General features: G+C 41.7%; 1 protein-coding gene across 3 annotated transcripts in view; it reads right to left on the bottom strand.

The window, feature by feature from the left end:
* Positions 1-9,191: 9,191 nt before the first annotated feature.
* The window catches only part of BBOX1 (gamma-butyrobetaine hydroxylase 1), a 60,142-nt gene continuing 50,537 nt past the window's right edge, over positions 9,192-18,796 (bottom strand). For all 3 annotated transcript variants that reach the window (XM_070624568.1, XM_070624569.1, XM_008522786.2), the window contains exons 6-8: positions 16,937-17,133; positions 11,085-11,251; positions 9,192-9,731 (exon numbers count right to left, since the gene is read on the bottom strand). In XM_070624568.1, coding sequence (XP_070480669.1) covers positions 9,571-9,731; positions 11,085-11,251; positions 16,937-17,133 — 525 coding nt within the window. In that variant the 3' untranslated portion in view covers positions 9,192-9,570. The remainder of the gene's footprint in view (positions 9,732-11,084; positions 11,252-16,936; positions 17,134-18,796) is intronic.

Genomic DNA, 18,796 nt, shown 5'->3' with positions numbered 1-18,796 from the left:
TTGGAAATGCCACTTTCTCGAATAATAAAATGAAGGGAAAAATTTCCTCTCTTCTACCTACCAAATGGGACATTTGGATAATTTTCAAGAGAAAAAGATCTGCTCCCAAAAGTGACACTTTGCTTGTTTATTCAGCAACTACTCATTGAGTATCTCTTGGATCCTGGGTGTGCTGTGTATTGTGAATATAGCAATGCTCAGGGAGAAAAACCCTGGGTAGTTAATTATGCAGAAACCCTTCTATTACAATTACGTAAATGCGTCCAAGGAAACGCTCAGTTTATAAGAAGAGTGTGTGCTGGGCAAGTGGCTGGGGAAGAAGTATGACATCCTGGGGCTGACGGATAGTAAGAAGACCCTCTCTGGGACGCCGCTTATTGCTGCTGGTGCACCAAAGGAGACGAGGGAGCAATCTTTGAGCGACAAGAGAGAAGCAAGCGCGGACAACATGTGGCTGTTAAGAGCCCAGAGACCTTCTCGTCAGGACGCAGTGCTTCCTTCAGACCACGTGGTCAGAACACCGTTTCTTAAAGTGTGGTCCGTGTACCATCTACCTCAGAGTCCCTGGGATGCTTGTTAAATCTGAAGGTTCCCAGACTCCGATCCACTGAATCCCAATGCGGGTGCATCAGGAGTCAGCATTCTGAACTAGCTCCCTGGCAATTTTTACACACTCGATGATTTGAGGACTTTTGCACTGATTTAGATGCTCGTGTATGAGACCCTCAAGTGACCTCTGCGCCCTTTCGCTTTTGTCTCTGAATCAAGTCTGGGATTACTTCACAGGGAACATAAAGGAAAGTCACCAGTCAGGCATTTGGAAGCAGCGAGGAGCCAACCTCATTCTAGGTGAAATTGAAATCTTCACAGTGTGGAAAAGTGGAAAGAGAACTGAACTGGAAACCGTAACTTTTGTTTGAGTTTGGCTCTGTCACTCACTATGTATGGCCATGGAAAGTAATTTCTCCTCTCTCGTTGTTTGCTTGTTCATAAAATGATAGCATTTTCCAAACTTCAGTCAACGGAGTACCACCTTCAAAATTGCATCACCTGTGCTGTTAGAAATATTTTTCTTTTAATAATTACTTGAGTTTAATTTGAAAAGGAGCTTTATATCATTACTATAAATGGAGAACCAATCATCACTTACTATAATTAGAAAGTCATACCTGTAAAATATATAACAATTAAAAAATTTAGGGGGCTGGCCCCAAGGTGCAGTGGTTAAGTTTGCACACTGTGCTTCAGCAGCCCGGGGTTCACATGCTTGCATCCTGGGTGCAGACCTACATGCTGCTCATCAAGCCATGCTGTGGCAGGTCCCACATACAAAAAAATAGAGGAAGATTGGCACAGATGTTAGCTCAGGACCAATCTTCCTCAGCAAAAAATAATAAAAAAAAATTTTAATTTAAAAAGTTTATCCCTGAGGCTCTAATTATCAACTGTTAATGTATGATACTGTTATCATATTTTGGGAAACAGCAAATTAGATGCTATTTAAGACCATTTTCTTTTTTATAGATCTAAGTATTTATTGGAGTATCATGCAAATGGTTATTTCATTATTTCTGGGAGGAAAAAAAAGTCCAAATTCATGAAGCAATTTCTGAAAAATCAACCTTGGGTATTGTTAGGCAAAAATTCCATAACAAAAGCTATGAAAAAACAATGACCTTTTTTTCTCAAAAAGAAGAAAGCATTTAATGCTACTCAAATCTTTAATTAAATGCTTATATCAGATATACAGTATTAAAACAAGAAATATTTTCCCTAATTATATCTGCTACTTTCATCTGTTTCTTTTTTCAAATCATTAAAACTAGAACAAATTAGAAAAAATGTTACAGTGTTAGCAGAAATGAAATTCCAAATCTATTTACAGTTTACTTATTGTGCATCATTTTTTCCTACTTTATTGAGATATAATTGATGTCTAACAATGTGTAACTTTAAGGTGTACAGTGTGTTGACTTGATATACTTACATGTTGCAATATGACCACCAGCACGCAATAACTACTGGAGTGCTAGCCAACACCTCCATCACCTCACATAGTTACCATTTCTTTTTGTGGTGAGAACATTTAAGATCTAATCTCTTAGCAACTTTCGAGTACACAGTACAGTAATCTGTGCTATAAAAGATGACAGTTCTGGCAGAAATGAAATTCCAAATCTATTCACACTATACTGATGGTCCCTCATTTTTCCCAGCCTTATTGAGATATAATTGACAGAAGTGGGGTTGCTGGATCATATGATAGCCCTATTTTTAGTTTTTTGAGGAAACTCTATATTATTTTCCACAATGTGTGTACCAATTTACATTCCCACCAAAGGTGCACAAGGCTGCTCCTTTCTCCACATCGTCACCAACACTTATTTCGCGTCTTTTTGATGACAGCCGTTCTAACAGGTGTGAGGTGATGTCTCATTGTGGATTTGATTTGCATTTCCCTGATGATTAGTGATGTTGAGCACCTTTTCACGTAGCTGTTGGCCACTCGTATGTCTTCTCTGTAAAATGTCTATTCAGTTCCTCTGCCAATATTTTAATTGGATTTTTCTGTTGTTTTTATTGAGTTGTATGAGTTCTTTATATATTTTTGATATTAGTCCCTTATCAGATATATGGTTCAGAGCACCTAAATATATTAAGCAGATACTAACAGGTTTGAAGGGAGAAATAGACAACAATATGATATTGGTAGCAGACTTCAGTACCCTGCTTTCAGCAATGGTTAGATCATTCAGACAGAAATCAGCAAGGAAACCTTGGGCTTGAACCATGTTTTAGGCCAAATGGACCTAACAGACATATATAGAACATGCCAGCCAATAGCAGCAGAGGGCACATCCACATGGGGCCAGAAGTGTTTCAGTCACCGGTGGGTTCCACAGCCGGTACTGATGTCTGTCTGCCTATCACTCCACGCACAGCTGGGCAAGACTCCTCCTGGGTCCCTTGGTCTCCCGTGCTAGGTCTCACATCTCCCACAGAGGTGCTTCTGTTCATGAATGAATGCTGCAGGTTTGGTGTTGAAGTGGGTGACAAAACGAGGGATGTCTTCTACCCCCATGATGCTGACCCCGCTCCTTGTTGTGCTTTCTGTAGGTTTCTGGGTGCTGGGGTAACTCCAACACTCCTGTCATGTCTGACTCTCGTTCTGATTCTTGCTCAGTCTTTTCAAACTGTGTGTCTTGCCTTTTCATATGCCTTGTAATTTTTGGTGGAAAGGTGGACGTGATGTATGAGGTAAAAGGAACTGAGGACAATGGGTCTTTCATAATGTAGTGGTAAGATGTGCTGGAAGGGAAGTGTTGCAGAGTCTTGTGATTAAGACTCAATCTTTTGGCAAGCCTGTGCCCCTGGACTGTGAACCTCACAGGTGCTTCTTTCCCCACCCCCTCAGGGGAGACGGGCTGGCTGGAAGGGTCTGCAGTTGGGTATTTCCCTCCCCCCAGGTAGGTTGGGCTCTGAGACAACGGAGCAGATTAGGCTCCAGTGAAACAGTTTCTCCTGAGGGCTGGCTTTGTCAGGAACAGAATAATCTGGTACATTTCAAAACAACTCCTTTTCCCCTCCCCCTGCTGGAAGAACAGGGGGTTTTTCTGTGATATTCACTCTGAGAACCTGGTAGAGCTCCTGGGGGTAAAACTCACAAAAGTGTGGGGCCCCCTAGGACTGGGCCCCCGGGAGTTGTTGTCTCTCGGGCTTGTCCACACTGAGCCTCCAGCAATTCGCCGATTATAGTTCGGTTTTGCTACCCTGCTTCTGGTTCCTGTGGAGGCTTCTGCTCTGGTGTGTTGTGATTCTCTGTGTCTGCTTTTCTGTCTCCACAATTTTGGGGGCAGCAGTTTGCCCTTTGACCTCACTTAACTGTTGGATCTAAGAAGAGCTCTTGATTTTTTTCAGTTTGTTCAGGATTTACTCTTTGCCGGGATGGAGCGAGGGCTTCGAAGCTCCTAACATGCTGCTCCAGAAACTGGCAGTTCCCTGCTGAAATGTTTTGAACAGGTGAATGGACTAATCTTGGTAGAGCATGGGAAAGCTTTTAAGGCAGAAATTGGGTATGTGCATGGATAAAATGTGTTATTCAAGTGGAAGAGGGGAAAAAAATGAGGGCCTGCCTGGCACAGAAATGGAGACTTTTCTAGATGACCGAGATCCTAGGGATGTGACCTGGTTTCATCAAGGATGTGAGATGGAGAGTACTCAGAGAAACAACCACCAGCTCTACTCATTTATTCCACAAACATTTAGACACTGAGGAGACACAAATGAAGACATCTCTGCCTACAGAGTTCACAGTCTATCTGACATTGTTGGTTGACCACTCTGCTTCTAGACTCATGGCCTTCATTTAGTTGTTCAAGGGCACCATATTGCCTACCACATCGGAGCCCTTTCTGTTTGCTCTGCCTGGCACACTCTCCCTGCTTGCACACCTCCTCACCTAGAAGCATCTCTCCTATTTAGAGCAGACACTGGTGGTTGCCTACATCATCTAATCTTCATCTTCATCCTAATGTTTTAGTTATTCACTTCTTTACACAGCCATGAGCACCAGCGATAGAGACCACCTCCCCAGCCTGAGGACAGATCCTAACTCATTTAAGTTAACCACAGAAATCTCATTTCCTTTTGCCAGTAATTAGTTTAGGAGAGTATATTGGACACGATTTTGGTTAAAGAGGCATGAGAGGAAGCCTAAAGAAGAAATTCTAGGACAAGTTTCTCTACTTCTAAGAAAGAGACATAGGAAAAGACAATCTCTTTATTCCTCCCCAGATAGCCATGTCTGGATGTGATGCCTGGAACTTCTGCAGCCATTTTACCAGCTTGAGGATGAAGCACATACATGAAGGAAGACAGAACAAGAGAGCTATGGAGAGGCAGGACTGGGGATATATGATATGAGGATCCTGCCTTATTCCTGGACCTCATGTTTTGTTAGATAAAAAATTTTCTTATTGTTAGATTCAGAGTTTCTGTTAATTGAGGCCAAAAGTATCGTCACTGTATATCATTCTTCATCAAACAGTTCAAAAGTCACTTCCTCAGGGGAGCCTTCCTTGAGCCCCATTGCCCACAGATTAGACCCGTCCTCTTCTTCGATGCTCTTGCAGCCTCCTGGACTTTCCCTCTATGGCCCTTACCACAATTCATAATAATTTATTTCTGTGATTATCTGATCAATGCCTGATATTCCCACCAGCTCTGTGAGGGCCCTTGTCTGTCTTGCTCCGCTGTATTCCTAGAGCACTGACTGTGTCTGGCACACCGTGGGTGCTCATGAATATTGCTAGAATGGGTAGATTAACACATAAACCTGTATGGACGGCTCCATGGGAGAGAGAGGAGAGGCTGCTCCAGCCTGACTGGGAGAATCAGGGGCGGTTTCACGTTGAGGGGAAACTTAAGCAGAAATTGTGCAAGAGGAAGAGGAGGAGTTTTCTAGGCATAAAAGGTGGTAGGGAAGAGTATTCAAGACAGCCAGAAGGACGGGTGCAGAGACCCAGGGGTGCTCCGGACCGTGGAGTCCAACCAGATCACGTTCTCATTACGAGAACTTTCGGTTCAAATCTATTCTCAAAATGATATTGAACATAAAGAGGTATTTTTGTTTGTAAAATGTCTCCTGTTTCTTTGTTTAAATTCATGAACAGAGAAATTACCCTCAGTGTCACTCGGTTTCTCCATGGAATTCCTTCTTTTGCATAAATTCTCTCTACCGATATTCGCTCACCTTTAGTAGTTGCCGAGGGGGAGAAATAGAGACCAACGAAGACACCTTGTGACATGTCGTTCTGGTGACCTGTGGAGTTATTCCGCTTAAACAGCCAAGCAGCTCATATTCTCCAAGTCAAATCAGAGAAATGGAAGGGACAGTGAGAGTCCACACTGCCAAATAGGGGTAAATTCTAATCCAAGTTACATCAGATCTGTTATGAGTTTGGGGGAAAGTCAAATCTTTAGACTCTTATATCCAGGAAACCTAATCATCTTCAGTCGGCACCGGCTGCCGTGGCCCATAATATGTCATGTCCAATATAACACCTCAGAAATTGTTGCAACTGCATCCAAGCCTGCTGTCCCTCCCCTCCAGGACAGACATAATTTTTTAACTGAGAAGGAAACAGCCAGGCCACAGGGCGCTGGCTTGCAATGCTGTCCTCTAGGGACAAAATGCATATTTAAGGGGTCTAGCTGACTTTGAATCTAAGCCACTGCTGATTCTTTATGTTCAAAGTGTAACTGATTCCACAAACTAGGCCAATGTTTTAGCTTATCAGTATGCCATGAGGCTTGTGACCTTGGTCACAATCACTGAACGTCTCCAGAACAACACGTGATGACTTCATCCTCCAGCTATATACTTCCCACATGGATTCCTCTGATCCAGATCTCTTTCCTGAGCTGCATGTGTTCATATATCCAACTGCCAAATGGACGAACTCTCGGGCAATTCAAGTTCAGTCTGTTCAGAAATGAATTCATTTTCTTGCAGACCAGCTTGCTTCCTCTATTGTGGCTTCTCTCCTTGTACATGGAATCACCATCAATCCTTTCTCCTAACTAGAAACCCAGGAGACATCCTAGACGTCTCCCTCATTCTCTACACGCGTCAAGTCCTCTAGATTTAGCCTCTGAGTATCTCTCCATTTCCGCTCCCTCTCCCAGCTTTCTAATTCAATCCTTCTTAATTTCCCATCTGGCTTCCTGCAGTAAATACATTTACAACCTCGTAAGTGGATTTATGGCCTCTAGTCTTGCTCATTTACAATTCCCTCCACGACGTAGCCAGATGGATCTTTAAAAAATGAATATCTGATCAAGGCACTTTATTGCTTAAAAACCTTTAAATGGCTCCTCATTGCTCTCAGGATAACATATTGACTCTTTAGTGCAACATACATTTCAACGTTTCACGACTTGGCCCCCTTCTCTGCCTCCAGCTTCACATGGCTCTTCTCACCCTAATCCGTCCTCTCCCTCTACACCTTCTGCTATTATAACTCATAAGCGTTAACGTCTATTGAGTGCTTGCCCTCAGCTAGGAACTATGCTAAATGCTATACATCAATGTTTTCTAGACTTCTCTGATGATGCATATCACCTGGGATCCTTGCTAAAAATGCGATTCCTGGTCCTTATCCCAGATCCATTGAATCATAATCTTCAGGGAATGAGTCTGGGAAATTGTACTTAAAAAAAAGAAAAACCCACAGGGGCCAGCTCAATGGTGTAGTGGTTAAGGTCAGTGTGCTCCGCCTTGGCAGCCAGGAGTCCACGGTTTGAATCCTGGGCATGGACCCACAACACTCATCAAGACATGCTGTGGCAGGTGTCCCACATACAAAATAGAGGAAGATGGGCACAGATGTTAGCTCAGGGCCCATCTTCCTCACCAAAAAAAAAAAAAAAAAAAGAGAGAGAAGAAGAAGAAACCCACAGAAACACCATAGTGATTCTTGTCATCTGAGAAGTTTGGGAAAACACTGCTTTGCATGAAGCTGCATTTAATCCTCATAAAAACTTAGTGAGATAAGAAGTGTTACTAGTCCCATTTATAGGTTGAAAAACTGAGGCTTAAGGGAAGAAGTTAATTTTCCAAAGACACATAGTTAACTAACTGTCATTATTGTGATTTGAACCTAGGCATGCAATCCCAGAACTTACACCACTGCGATGTTCTACTCTCTCTCACTGGTAAGTCAACACATGCGCTGGGTTTACTCTCAAGTCTCTTCTTCTGCCCTTTGACTTGGAAACTCATTTTCCCATCTTTGCCTGAAAAACTATGATTACTGCTCATTCAACTCAGACTGAAGCGTCCCCAGTCTGGCTTGGCTGCCATCCTTTGAACCATTCTGTTAACATAACACATCACCATCTCTATCCTCATCTGCTCCCCTACAAGACCATAAGCAGGCACATCTCAAGTCCTCTGTGTCCTTAGTCTAGCAGAGTGCCCGACATACACCAGGCACGTGATAAATATCTGCCGAATGAATGAAGGCATAGTAAGTCACTGTAGCTTGGCAAGTGCCTGGGGTTTAGATGCCATGAATGGGTGGAGCTAGGGTCACTCCACCAATTTATTTGTTTATAGGTATTGAATGCTGCCTCTTAGGATCAGGCCATGATGCTATTGAACTCACCCGATTTCATTTGAGGACTGTCTTAGGAGAGATGGAGTTGAGAACTCAACCCACTCCTTCTGAAGTTCAAAGGAATCGAACATGTGACAGACTGCAGTCACCCCGCTCAAGACCAGGTGATAGGAAACCACAGTGAAGGCCCAGAATGTGGCAGTGTTGTAAGGGACAGTGGAGTCTGGTCTGCCGGTGTAGACTCAATCCCAGACTTCAGAGAATCAGGGGGTGTGCTGACATGGGCTTAAGGCACTCTTGATCCAGATTCCTAGTGTGCGCACACGGGTACACTGCAAGCCTGAAGCAAAAGTTAAACGTGGATGGAGGTAACGTTTCTCTTGGTCTGAAGGCAACAGGTAGAGCTCTGCGGTGGTGGCATGAGGAAGAACTTTAAAATAGGAGGCATGGTTAGGTCTCAAAACGGGACTGAAAATCTAGGTCCTACCAGGATTTCAGCAAATGATAATGCTGAGACTCCCCTTTCTGCCAGGGCTAGGGAAGGGTCTGAGCTCAACAAGAGCGGGACTTCCATGATTAGCAGTGACACCGGTGTTCCACCACTGGGGACAGTATGTTAGCCATAGAGGAAGCCAAGACCAGAAGGGGAAGCTGTCCAGAGGTCAGCAGACATCGTGTCTGTCTATGAATGTTGCATGCATCTTGGCCCTGCCTTTCCCAGTTGTTAGCTGAAGGCAAGGAATAAAGAAAAGTGATTCACGCACAGGCATAAGGTCCGCTGCAGCCCTGAGGAGTCCTTAACTGGGGCAGGAGAAACTTAGGGAGACTAGATGTTTCTCCTAATTTGGCACACGTGAGTTTGGTGTCATAATTTATGTATTAAAGGGAATGTTGAGGTCACCAGGTTGTTGACGTCCGGAAATTGGGGTAATAGAATTCTACAATAAAAGTGACTAAACGGAACTTTGAAAATATGAAGGCTTTTCTCAAGCATGTTAGACAGTCACATATAGTCATGACAAATGGGACCATATAGGCAACAGAGCAGAAACGTGTTTTCTTTGAGACAAGTTTCATTTGAAATACAAGCTTTATTTGAAACAAAAGCTTTATTTTAAAAAAGGCTGTATTTGAAGAATGATTTTATTGATACACAACTATTCTCAGGCATTCTGAAGACTCTTAAACGGGCAAAAAAAAAATCAGACCAGACGTGCAACAGAACAGAAGGGATGTTTCATCGAGAAAGGAGAGAGCACGCTACAGCATCTGACCAGTTGGCATTGCATATGATTATGAAGAAAAGAAAACTCTCGTGAGAAAGGTGACATGTTCAATGGTAAAGAAATTAATATGTGAATGAACAGATCATGGTCTGTGAAGACAAATAACATTGCCATATCTTATGGAATACACCTGCTGGAGTCTTACTGAAATTGCAGACGGGGATTCAGTTTCTGTTCTGGACGCTCTGCCTTAAGATGCGAAGCCTTGACATTACCACATCCCAGTCGGCATAAGCTCCTTCTAGGTGGCGGGATATCTCAGTTCCAGCTTCGTAGCTCCTTCGGCCGTGAAGTAAGCGCCAGTTATCAAAAGTAATAACATCACCTAGACAAAAGGTTATTGCAATGTGAATAACCATGTGTTTAGACGAACAGAGCTAGAAAATGCAAAATGCAAAATATCACTGTCACTTGGTTCACATCAAGAAATAGTACGGCTACTTCTTGACACACAGCTGCGCCTGTACTCTTTCACACAAATAGACGCCCGATGCAAATGGCTTTGGACCTTTTGGCGTTCAAACTACACGGCCTGGCAGGCTCCTGTAGACACTTTTATAATTCTTACTTAAAAAACTATATCTGTGTAAAACTTTTGAATTTTTCTTTGTGGTGTTATTTATCGCTTAATTAGGATTATCTCTTTCAAGTTAAGCAGCTTCAAATAATTGTAAGGATAGTGACATTCTTGGTTTGTCTTCTATGTGCCTAGTATTTTAGGTACATTATTTCTAAGCCTCAAAAAGATCCTGAAAAGAGAGTATTAGCTCATCTTTTCATACAGGAGAAAAGTGAGTCTCTGAGAAGTTAAGGGATTTGCCCCGAGCCACACGGCCTTTAACTGGCGGCTCTTGGATTCCAGCTCAGATTCGTTCGGTATTTTTTTCTCATGGTATTTCCATTTTCCATGTTGCTGCTCTTACAACCAACCTTCTGTGACTGCATAGCAGTGGGTTTATCTGATTTCTAGTATTACTCTCTTATGCCAAAGATCAATTAAAAGATTATTCACCAGTGAAAAGAATCTCCCACTTGGCCAAATTAATGGCAGAAAGAAATTCTGCTTTTTACTATATCCATCAAAAACCTTGAGTGTGATGTCATTTTACCAAGTAGAGATAGTCCAGAAAAACACAATGCTTTCTGCTCCTTCATTTCAAGTAGCTGGAACCCTTCGCTCCTTTTTTTCAGGTAGTGCTGCCTCTGCCAGATCAGATAAGCTAAATGAGTAAACATTACTCACGCATTTTAGAGTGAGAGTCATGAGGATGATCTTATTTGTGTACCAGGAGAGAAGAATTAAGTACAAGCTTCAGTTTGCATTGATTGGCTATCAGGATAGAAAATATAAGTCATCGGTCTTGATATCAGACGTGAGATTTCGTTTGGCCTATAGCTTGTCTTTCGTGTATTTATTCTTTTGGTTGGAAGTTATCAAATTTTGGGGTGCTTAGGGTTTACCTAGGAGCTTTATAAATATGAATATTTTAACTCTGGAGAGTCAAGAGAGGTGGAGGTCAGGAGTCTGCTATTTAAGCAAACTGGCTGCTCACCACGATCCTGCTGTAAGTGTTCCACATGCCACACTTGAAAAAAAACTGCTCTAGGCATTGCTCTAAATGGTTAAGGTTGAAGAAAATCCACCTTTTCAGTTGTTTGAGAAAATGTGTTCACTGACCTGGATTCATCTTGAAAGTAAACTTGAATTCCTTACAGTTCATGAGGTCAACAAACTCCTTCAGAGCAGCATAGAAAGGCTGAACTCTTTCAACAGGTACGTCGAATAGCGTGTCTCTAGTTGCATTATTGAAGTTGATGCGAACCACTTGACCTTTATCATCTAATCTATTTTTTTAAAGAGAAAAAGTTAAAATGTATAAGTCATGAAATATCTATTTTCATTTGTAAGGGTCAGTTCGTCTTAGAAGATGTTTATGAAATAGGGTATTAAAGAACCCAAACACACGTTCAGAAGACATTAAGGTTATCTGCGGTACGAGGTACTCATTTGTTTTTCATTCATTCATTTAGCAAATATTTTTTGAAATCTTTCTACATAAGTTAATTTAAAATAAATATTACCGAGAGATTCCAGTTAAAAACTTTCTTATGTTTAGGGAAATGAATGCATTCTTTGTTCTTTAAGACAGTAGCTTTCACATATTAAGATATTTTTATGTTACAAGTTTATAGGTCAATCACTTTACATGTTTCATCTATTGGGGCTTCAAATATGACTTTATTGGGTGTATGATTGAAAAGATAGATCTATTCTTTAAAAGTTTGAAATACACTGTTCTGATTTTAATCCTTGGTTTACAGATGGGGAAATCCAGGCAGAGAAAAGAAGAATCTAGCCTGAGGTACATTCTTTGTATCTTTCTTTATAGTACATATCTTAGTATATAGGCTTCTAGAAGACCCACACGGTATCTCATTTAATGTTATATTCCCAACACTTAACACAGAGCCTGGACATAACAGGCAGTTAATAAATAGTCATTGCATATGCAACTATCTGTAGTTTTTTCAGTGTTTGGGAGCGTACCAAGGTCTTTTTAGTAAGTTGGAGATTCTAATATTGTTATATCTATATCCTTTCTTAGAATGTGGATCATAATCATGACAGTGTAAGATAATACTGCTTTCAATGTAAGAAAAGATATCATTATTTCTGAATTTAAGCTAGGCTGGCTATAATTAACAAGGCATGAACATCATCTAGACACAGAGGCAAAAGGAAGAGAATAGCTTATTGGAAAGGTGGACCTTCGGCCAGTCCTAAAGCATCACCCAGCTTTACCTTTTCTTTAGCTAGAAACAAGGGCGATAGATGAAAACTGAAGGTGGGCAAGGATGGTAGTGAAGTGCCTAGAATTACTCCTGTGCCAGCTCAGGAGGTGGTAACACGAGCCAACAGCTGACTGGGATCCAGGCCTGATGAGTCAAACCAAATGGACTGTCTCATGTGCCGGGGTTTGTTTGGTGATGCTGATTTGGGGTCTGGATCACACTTAGCTGACCAATCAACAGAGTGAACCATTATCAACTAGTCAGGGTACAGGAGGAAGGATGCTATTGCCTTTGGTGGCAAACTGTGGCTATCCCAGTCCCTTTGTGCTTTGCGCCTCAGGTTACTAGTCAATCCTCTGGGCCAACAGCAAGTGTACAGTAATCTAAGAATGGGCGATTAGCTGCAACTCTGCATATCGGATGGTGACTGAAAACCATCTGCTGAACCCACATAGGGAAAGGGAAGTGACAGAAAGGAACAGGTTTTCAGAAAGGCTCTTAGACTCTTAAAACCTGAATTTACACAGATTAATAAAAATACAAATATGACTGAATACGCAATGAAGTGCCCTCCCCTGTCACCCCACCCTCTCCGTGTAGGTTGTGGCTTTATGAACAAAGAGTCAAGGAAAACGTCGGCCAGTAGAAGAGACTGTGGACCTCCAGGTTTGAGTGACATGAAGGACAAAGGACACAGTGCTTGGCCTTTCAATGGCCCTGTTAGAGTTCACACTGCTGGATTCAGACCCTTTCAGTTTCTGAGCCCATTTTGCCTTTTAATCTTATTTTCAGGATTCTAGCCCCACTGCTGCTGACCCACTTTCCTTCTTCTCTCCCTGTATTGTTTTCTGTGCATGTAACAATGACACCTTTTGTGACACCCTGTGTGTTACAGACAAGGACGTCAGGACTTCTTGGGGGTCTTCCATCCCAGCCACTCAGGCAATCCATCTTGTTTTCCACTGACACCATAACTCCTTGATGGGCATGGTCATGTTAGTCATGGGCTCTCTTAGAGTCCACGTGTGTATCCTCACATATTAGTGAAAGGAACTTTGTGATTCATTAATTTAAGGGAAATCAGAATTGTGTGTCCCATGGTACATTGTCTTAATCCTTTCCAAGAGTTCACAGATACAGACAAAAATAACCAATTTTCTGTGTGCGTGTACACATGGCACAGTCTGTCTCCTTTCACCTGGTGTTCGCTTTCTAGCTCAGAAGACAAGACACAAATTCATTATTTAGCATTCTCAGCAATGATATGAGGTGAAATAGGAAGCAAATTTAGTTATGAGGTCTAGAGAAGACATTATTCTGAGGATTGAAGAATGTTAGAGGAGAGGAGTGGTTGGCATCTTGAAGATCAACCTAAAATGCAAAATTGAATCTTAGTAAGCAGGAAATTCTGTGTGCAACAACAGAACGAAAGGAAGGTCCCAATGCAGGATTGTATGCTGAGGAAGGGTAAAACGCCCCCAAAGATGAGGAAGAACTGGCTATATATTAGCTATCCACAAAGGACAAGCGTTTAAACATAAACCAGCAACATGGTGACCGCAAAGCAGACAAAGCCAAACGTCATCAGTAATGCCAACAAAAGAACTCAAGGAAAGGACTATAGAACCGCCTCCTACAATCAGGAGTGATGCTGTAAACACCCCTCGTTCGTCACATATGTCTCACTGAGCAATGTGAGCTGTGATGGGACTTGTTGAATTTGTTGGGAGAAGGTCACTATGGTGTTGTCTACCACCTCACATTTTATGAGGATCTTAAATCTTGCAAATTGATTATGTTCCCTCCTTTCTCTGGTCTTTAGAAACTCAGTGCTGAAATAAAACTCTGTCACCAGTAAATGTGTTGGACTTTATGGAAGTTATAGCTGGCTAAAATTTATTCTCCTCATTCTGAGCCACACACAGTGGCAGGGGCATCCATATGTCCTCTCTATAATTCCCACTTCAACTGTGTGTGGTAGGCATTAATATTACTGCCTTTTTACCGGCTCCCTTTTGACCACGGCTTAGCAAGCATACATCTCTTGAGCAAGGTCGCACTGCTAACGAGCAAGGAGTTGTCGTCACGTGATTGAACTTGTAACCGCTAGGATGCACTGTTAGAGCTTAATCTCACCATTATTATTTCTGTCCTACTTTCTTTCTTTCTTTTTTTATTGTACTGCATTGTAACTCTGCCAGCAGCCTTCAAGATCTTTTTGTACAAGACAGGACGTAAACCTCTTATAAGAGCTAAAAAATTTAGTCACAAGGAAAATCAAATGAACTCAAACACTCAGGAGACTGAGGCCCTCGATTAACCGAAAACCCTCTTTGTGTCAGCTCCTGTTGTTAAAAATATATTTTTAAGTGGATTGATGTTAACCGCTTGATATTCTCTAGGGATATCCATGAGACCTTGAAAATGGCCAAATTCTGGAATTTAACTACAAAAGAATACTAACACCAAGTCTTGGTTCAGATGATGGACTTTCTGTTAATTTCACTCAATAGCTAATTTTTTTTTGCCTGTGTTCACCAGCTTTGCAGAATTTACAATCATATCCTACCACAACAAAATTGCAGTTTGTCATAGGGTTTTAAGGTAATTTTTCATTTTTGAGGAAGGTTAGCCCTGAGTTAACATCTGCTACCAATCCTCCTCTTTTTGCTGAGGAAGATTGACTCTGAGCTAACATCTGTGCCCATCTTCCTCTGTTTTATATGTTGGGTGCCACCAAAGCATGGCTTGTTAAGTGGTGTATAGGGGGCCCGGGAACCTGCAAACCCTGGGCCGCCAAAGCGGAGTGCACAAACTTAACTGCTGTGCCACTGGACCAGCCCCTAAGGTAATTTTTAAATAGTTAAAAGTGTCATGTTAAAACTTGAATCTCAAGAGTTATTTCTTCTCTTTCCCACCTTGATGACTGACCTCAGAGAATGTCTCAGGTTTATTCTGAACTAGAATTTATTTTTGATGCCTGTCTTTCTCTCACACCCCTCATCCAATATGTCAGGAAAGTATGCTATTTCTACCTGCAAAATATATCTAAAAAAAGACCCTTCTCCACACTGCCACTGCCACCCCTTGACGGCTCATGTTCCGGCACCTCGTCCCAGCCTGCTGTCCTGAGTTAGCTTCTTGCCTTGCTCTTCTCCACTCTATTCAGCACAGCAGCCAGAGTGACCCATTTAAAATGTACATAAATCTATATAAATATAAATGTCTCTCCTTTGGTCAAAACCTTGCAGTAGCTGCCTATTTCACCGAGAGGGAAGGCCAACGTTCTTACTCATGAACTCCCCCAATTTCACTTCCTCTCTTAACACCCTGCTCCATACTGGCCTCCTTGCTGCCCCTTGAGCATACCAGATATGTTCTCAGGGCCTTCTTAGGACCCTTGCCCCGGCTGTTTCTGGAAACTGCTTCTCTTCTGGGAAAACTCCTTCAGTCCTTTAGGTTTTTGCTCAAACATCACCTACTCAGTAAGGCTCTTCCTCCCCACACTATTTAGTGATGCAAGTCTTGTCTCTCTAACGCTTCGGCTCCACAGAGTCCCTGTATCCTGACCTACTTTTCCTTTTCTCTTTGCACTTAAAAAATGTTTCAGCAGTCACTGTAATTGAGTCATTTGTTTTAAAATTTCGAATTCTCCCCTCCCCAGTTAGACTGGAAATTACATGAGGGTAGGGGTCTTTGTTTTGTCCACTGATGTCACCCAACCACTAAGGAGAGTGGCTAGCCTCAATGCATATTTGTGGAATGAATGAATGAAGGCCATATGTGGATATAAGAAAGCTGAATTAGTATGCTGGGGATTTGCTTATTTACTAAATGAGTTTGCTTTCATATCATTTGGCTATTTCTCCTAAAAGAAGAATACAATTTCAACCTAAAATTGAAAGCGCTCAAAAAATCTTTAACTGAGGACTGATTAACTAAACCACATCCTTTGTGGCTTTTGTATGTAATTGGAAAAATTATGATAAAATAATGTTAAATGAAAAATGATAGAACACAAAATGTTCTACGAAGGGAGGATATGATTTTTGTTGGCATCATTTTGGGGAGACGTCCCTGTTTCATCCTCAGCCCATTGGTTCAGATGAGGCTGACCTTGCTCCAGAGATGAACACGTGACCGAGCAATGGCCAATCAGAATTCTCTGACTTCCTTGCCATGCTGATGCTCCAAGGATAGACTTGGACACGTCCTGGGCAGTGAGTTGTAGCTATTGAGAAACATATGTTTTTTGTGTGCTGTGATTATCAGCTCTACGGACAATAAAAACTTGGAGCTTCTACTGATTATCTTTGAAAATGAAGCCAAAACAGAGGATGGCAAAGCTAAGAGGTGAAGAAAAAGGAGATCAGTTTCAGATGACATTATTTAACTCTTGGATCAACCCAATTTGAGTTAGAGTCTTTCACTTCTGGCTGAAAGGATTGTGACTGGCACAATCACACTGATTATAACTATGTAGAGCTTATATTTTAAAAATGAAGTGTAAATGAAGTCTTAGTTACTTCTCTTACATTAAGAACAGAGATTTCATGGAAGTTTGCTAAATAATTTTTTATGGTGAAAATGTTCTTTTTTCTCTTTCACTCTAAAACTGGATTAGACAGTTAATAAAAAGTAAACCTCTGGAGTCAATTAAAGCTTTCTGCTGTTTAAGTTAATGAAATTTTGCATCAACTGCTTTATTGCTATGAGAAATTTATAAATGGTACTTACTCTATAATTTTGTGTTTGGACTGTACAGAGAAATCACAGTAATCCACTCCAATGTCAGTAAAGTCTACAAAGGTGGAGGACAAAATCTGGAACGCACGGGGATTCTGTTCCTTGAGCTTCCGGCACACGTTGAATCCATCTACGATTTCTGATTCCCCCCCCGTGGCTGTCTGTTTTATGCAGTGCAGAAGCTGAACCTATAAAAAGAAATAGAGGAATATGTTTTAAAATGATATGCACTTACATTTTTTGACACTGTGTTCAAGAAAGATTCAGAATGATAAAAGCACTAAAGTCAAGAAAGCTTTTTTATCTGTCTTTTTTGTGTCAGCAGAGAAAAGGATTGGGGAGAAAAGGTGGTCATAATCAATACTTTATCGTTCGTACACTGTCACAGCTGAAGACAGGGCACAGGCACCAGAATGCCTGAGGAACCAAAGGCACACATCACAGAGCTGGAGGGAACAGGCACTTCATGCTGGCTTGACGGAGGAGGCGGGACTTAATCCGGGCAAAGGAAGATGGATAAGATTTTGGATATGTAGCACAGAATGGAGAGAGCAAATCAAGTGGCAGTGAGAGAGTGTGCAAAATGCACACTTCACTGGGTGTAGCAAAGTCTGGCTGCAGTAGAAGTTCACAATTGGGAATGGTAGATCCAGCTGGAAAGGTAATTTGGGACCTCATCAGGGAGAGCCTTGAATGTCAGCTGAAGGATATTAGACTTTGTGCACAGAGGGCAATCGCTAAAGGCTTTTGAATATGGAAGCCGTGTAGTCAAGACAGAGTTGAAGAACATTAATCCAGTGGTGTTACAGAGGATAACTTCTTTTAAAGGGGAGAACTAGTGACAGTGACTACCTGGGAGTCTAAAAGGACAGGTCATGTGTGCGGATAAGAAGGGAATGAGGTTGGACAGGCCTCTGAGGGGGAATAACCCAAGAGACACTGGGAATGAGAAACCAAAAGGATAATAAGTATTAGTTATTTTTACTAAGATTTAGGGAAAAATGTTTAACAGTACTTCATTTTGAAAAGCAAAACATGGTAAAATTTAAAAAGCATTCTTTTGAATGGAGTTTATCTGTTCTCCTGGGTTATGTGACTCCTTCCGGTAAGTCAGCACGGGTGGGTGATTTTGAAGAGCTGACTTTAGACCCTGGTTTTCTGCTTAGAGCAACTAACACTATTCAACTGTGAAGACTTCATTCCTACTGAGTGAAATAAAAATAAAAACCAATGTATGACAGTTCTTACAGAAAAGAAGAGGCAACTATGATCGAATAGCCAGTCTAGGATATCAGTGAGTGGGGAGACGATCCATTTAGCTTGGTCAGCTCTGTAGATGGTCGGGAACAGTGATGTCCATCAGAACTTTCTGCGATGAGGGAAATGTTCTATGCTGCCCAGCACAGTAGCCACCAGTCCCACATGGCCATTGTGCATTTCAAATGTGGTCAGTGTGACTGAGGAGCTGAATTTTAAATTGTACTTTATCTTAATTAATTTAAATTAAAAGTTAAATAATCATTTGTGGCTAGTGACTACTATGTTGATAGCGCAGGTCTAGAACACAAATCCTGCCTCCTTCCCTCCCAAACCGGACAAGTGTTCTCAGCATTTTGAATCTTATGCCTACTTGCTCTCAGATTAGGACTGTGTCATGCACATGTATTAAATCCTCACCACAGTCCTTAGATTGGATGCTTTCATCTCCATTTTATAGATGAAGAAACTGAGACCCAGAGGTGAAAAAACTGGCTGGCTGGTAAGAACTCATCTAAAACATGGTAAGACTGATATTCAAACCTTGGTCTATTTGCCTCGAAATCCTCATAGAGCGCGCTCCTTTCCTCTTGG

The sequence above is a fragment of the Equus przewalskii genome, chromosome 6 (genome assembly GCF_037783145.1).
Source record: "Equus przewalskii isolate Varuska chromosome 6, EquPr2, whole genome shotgun sequence".
Taxonomy (NCBI): Eukaryota; Metazoa; Chordata; class Mammalia; order Perissodactyla; family Equidae; genus Equus; species Equus przewalskii.
This window is presented reverse-complemented; position numbering and strand designations above follow the sequence as displayed.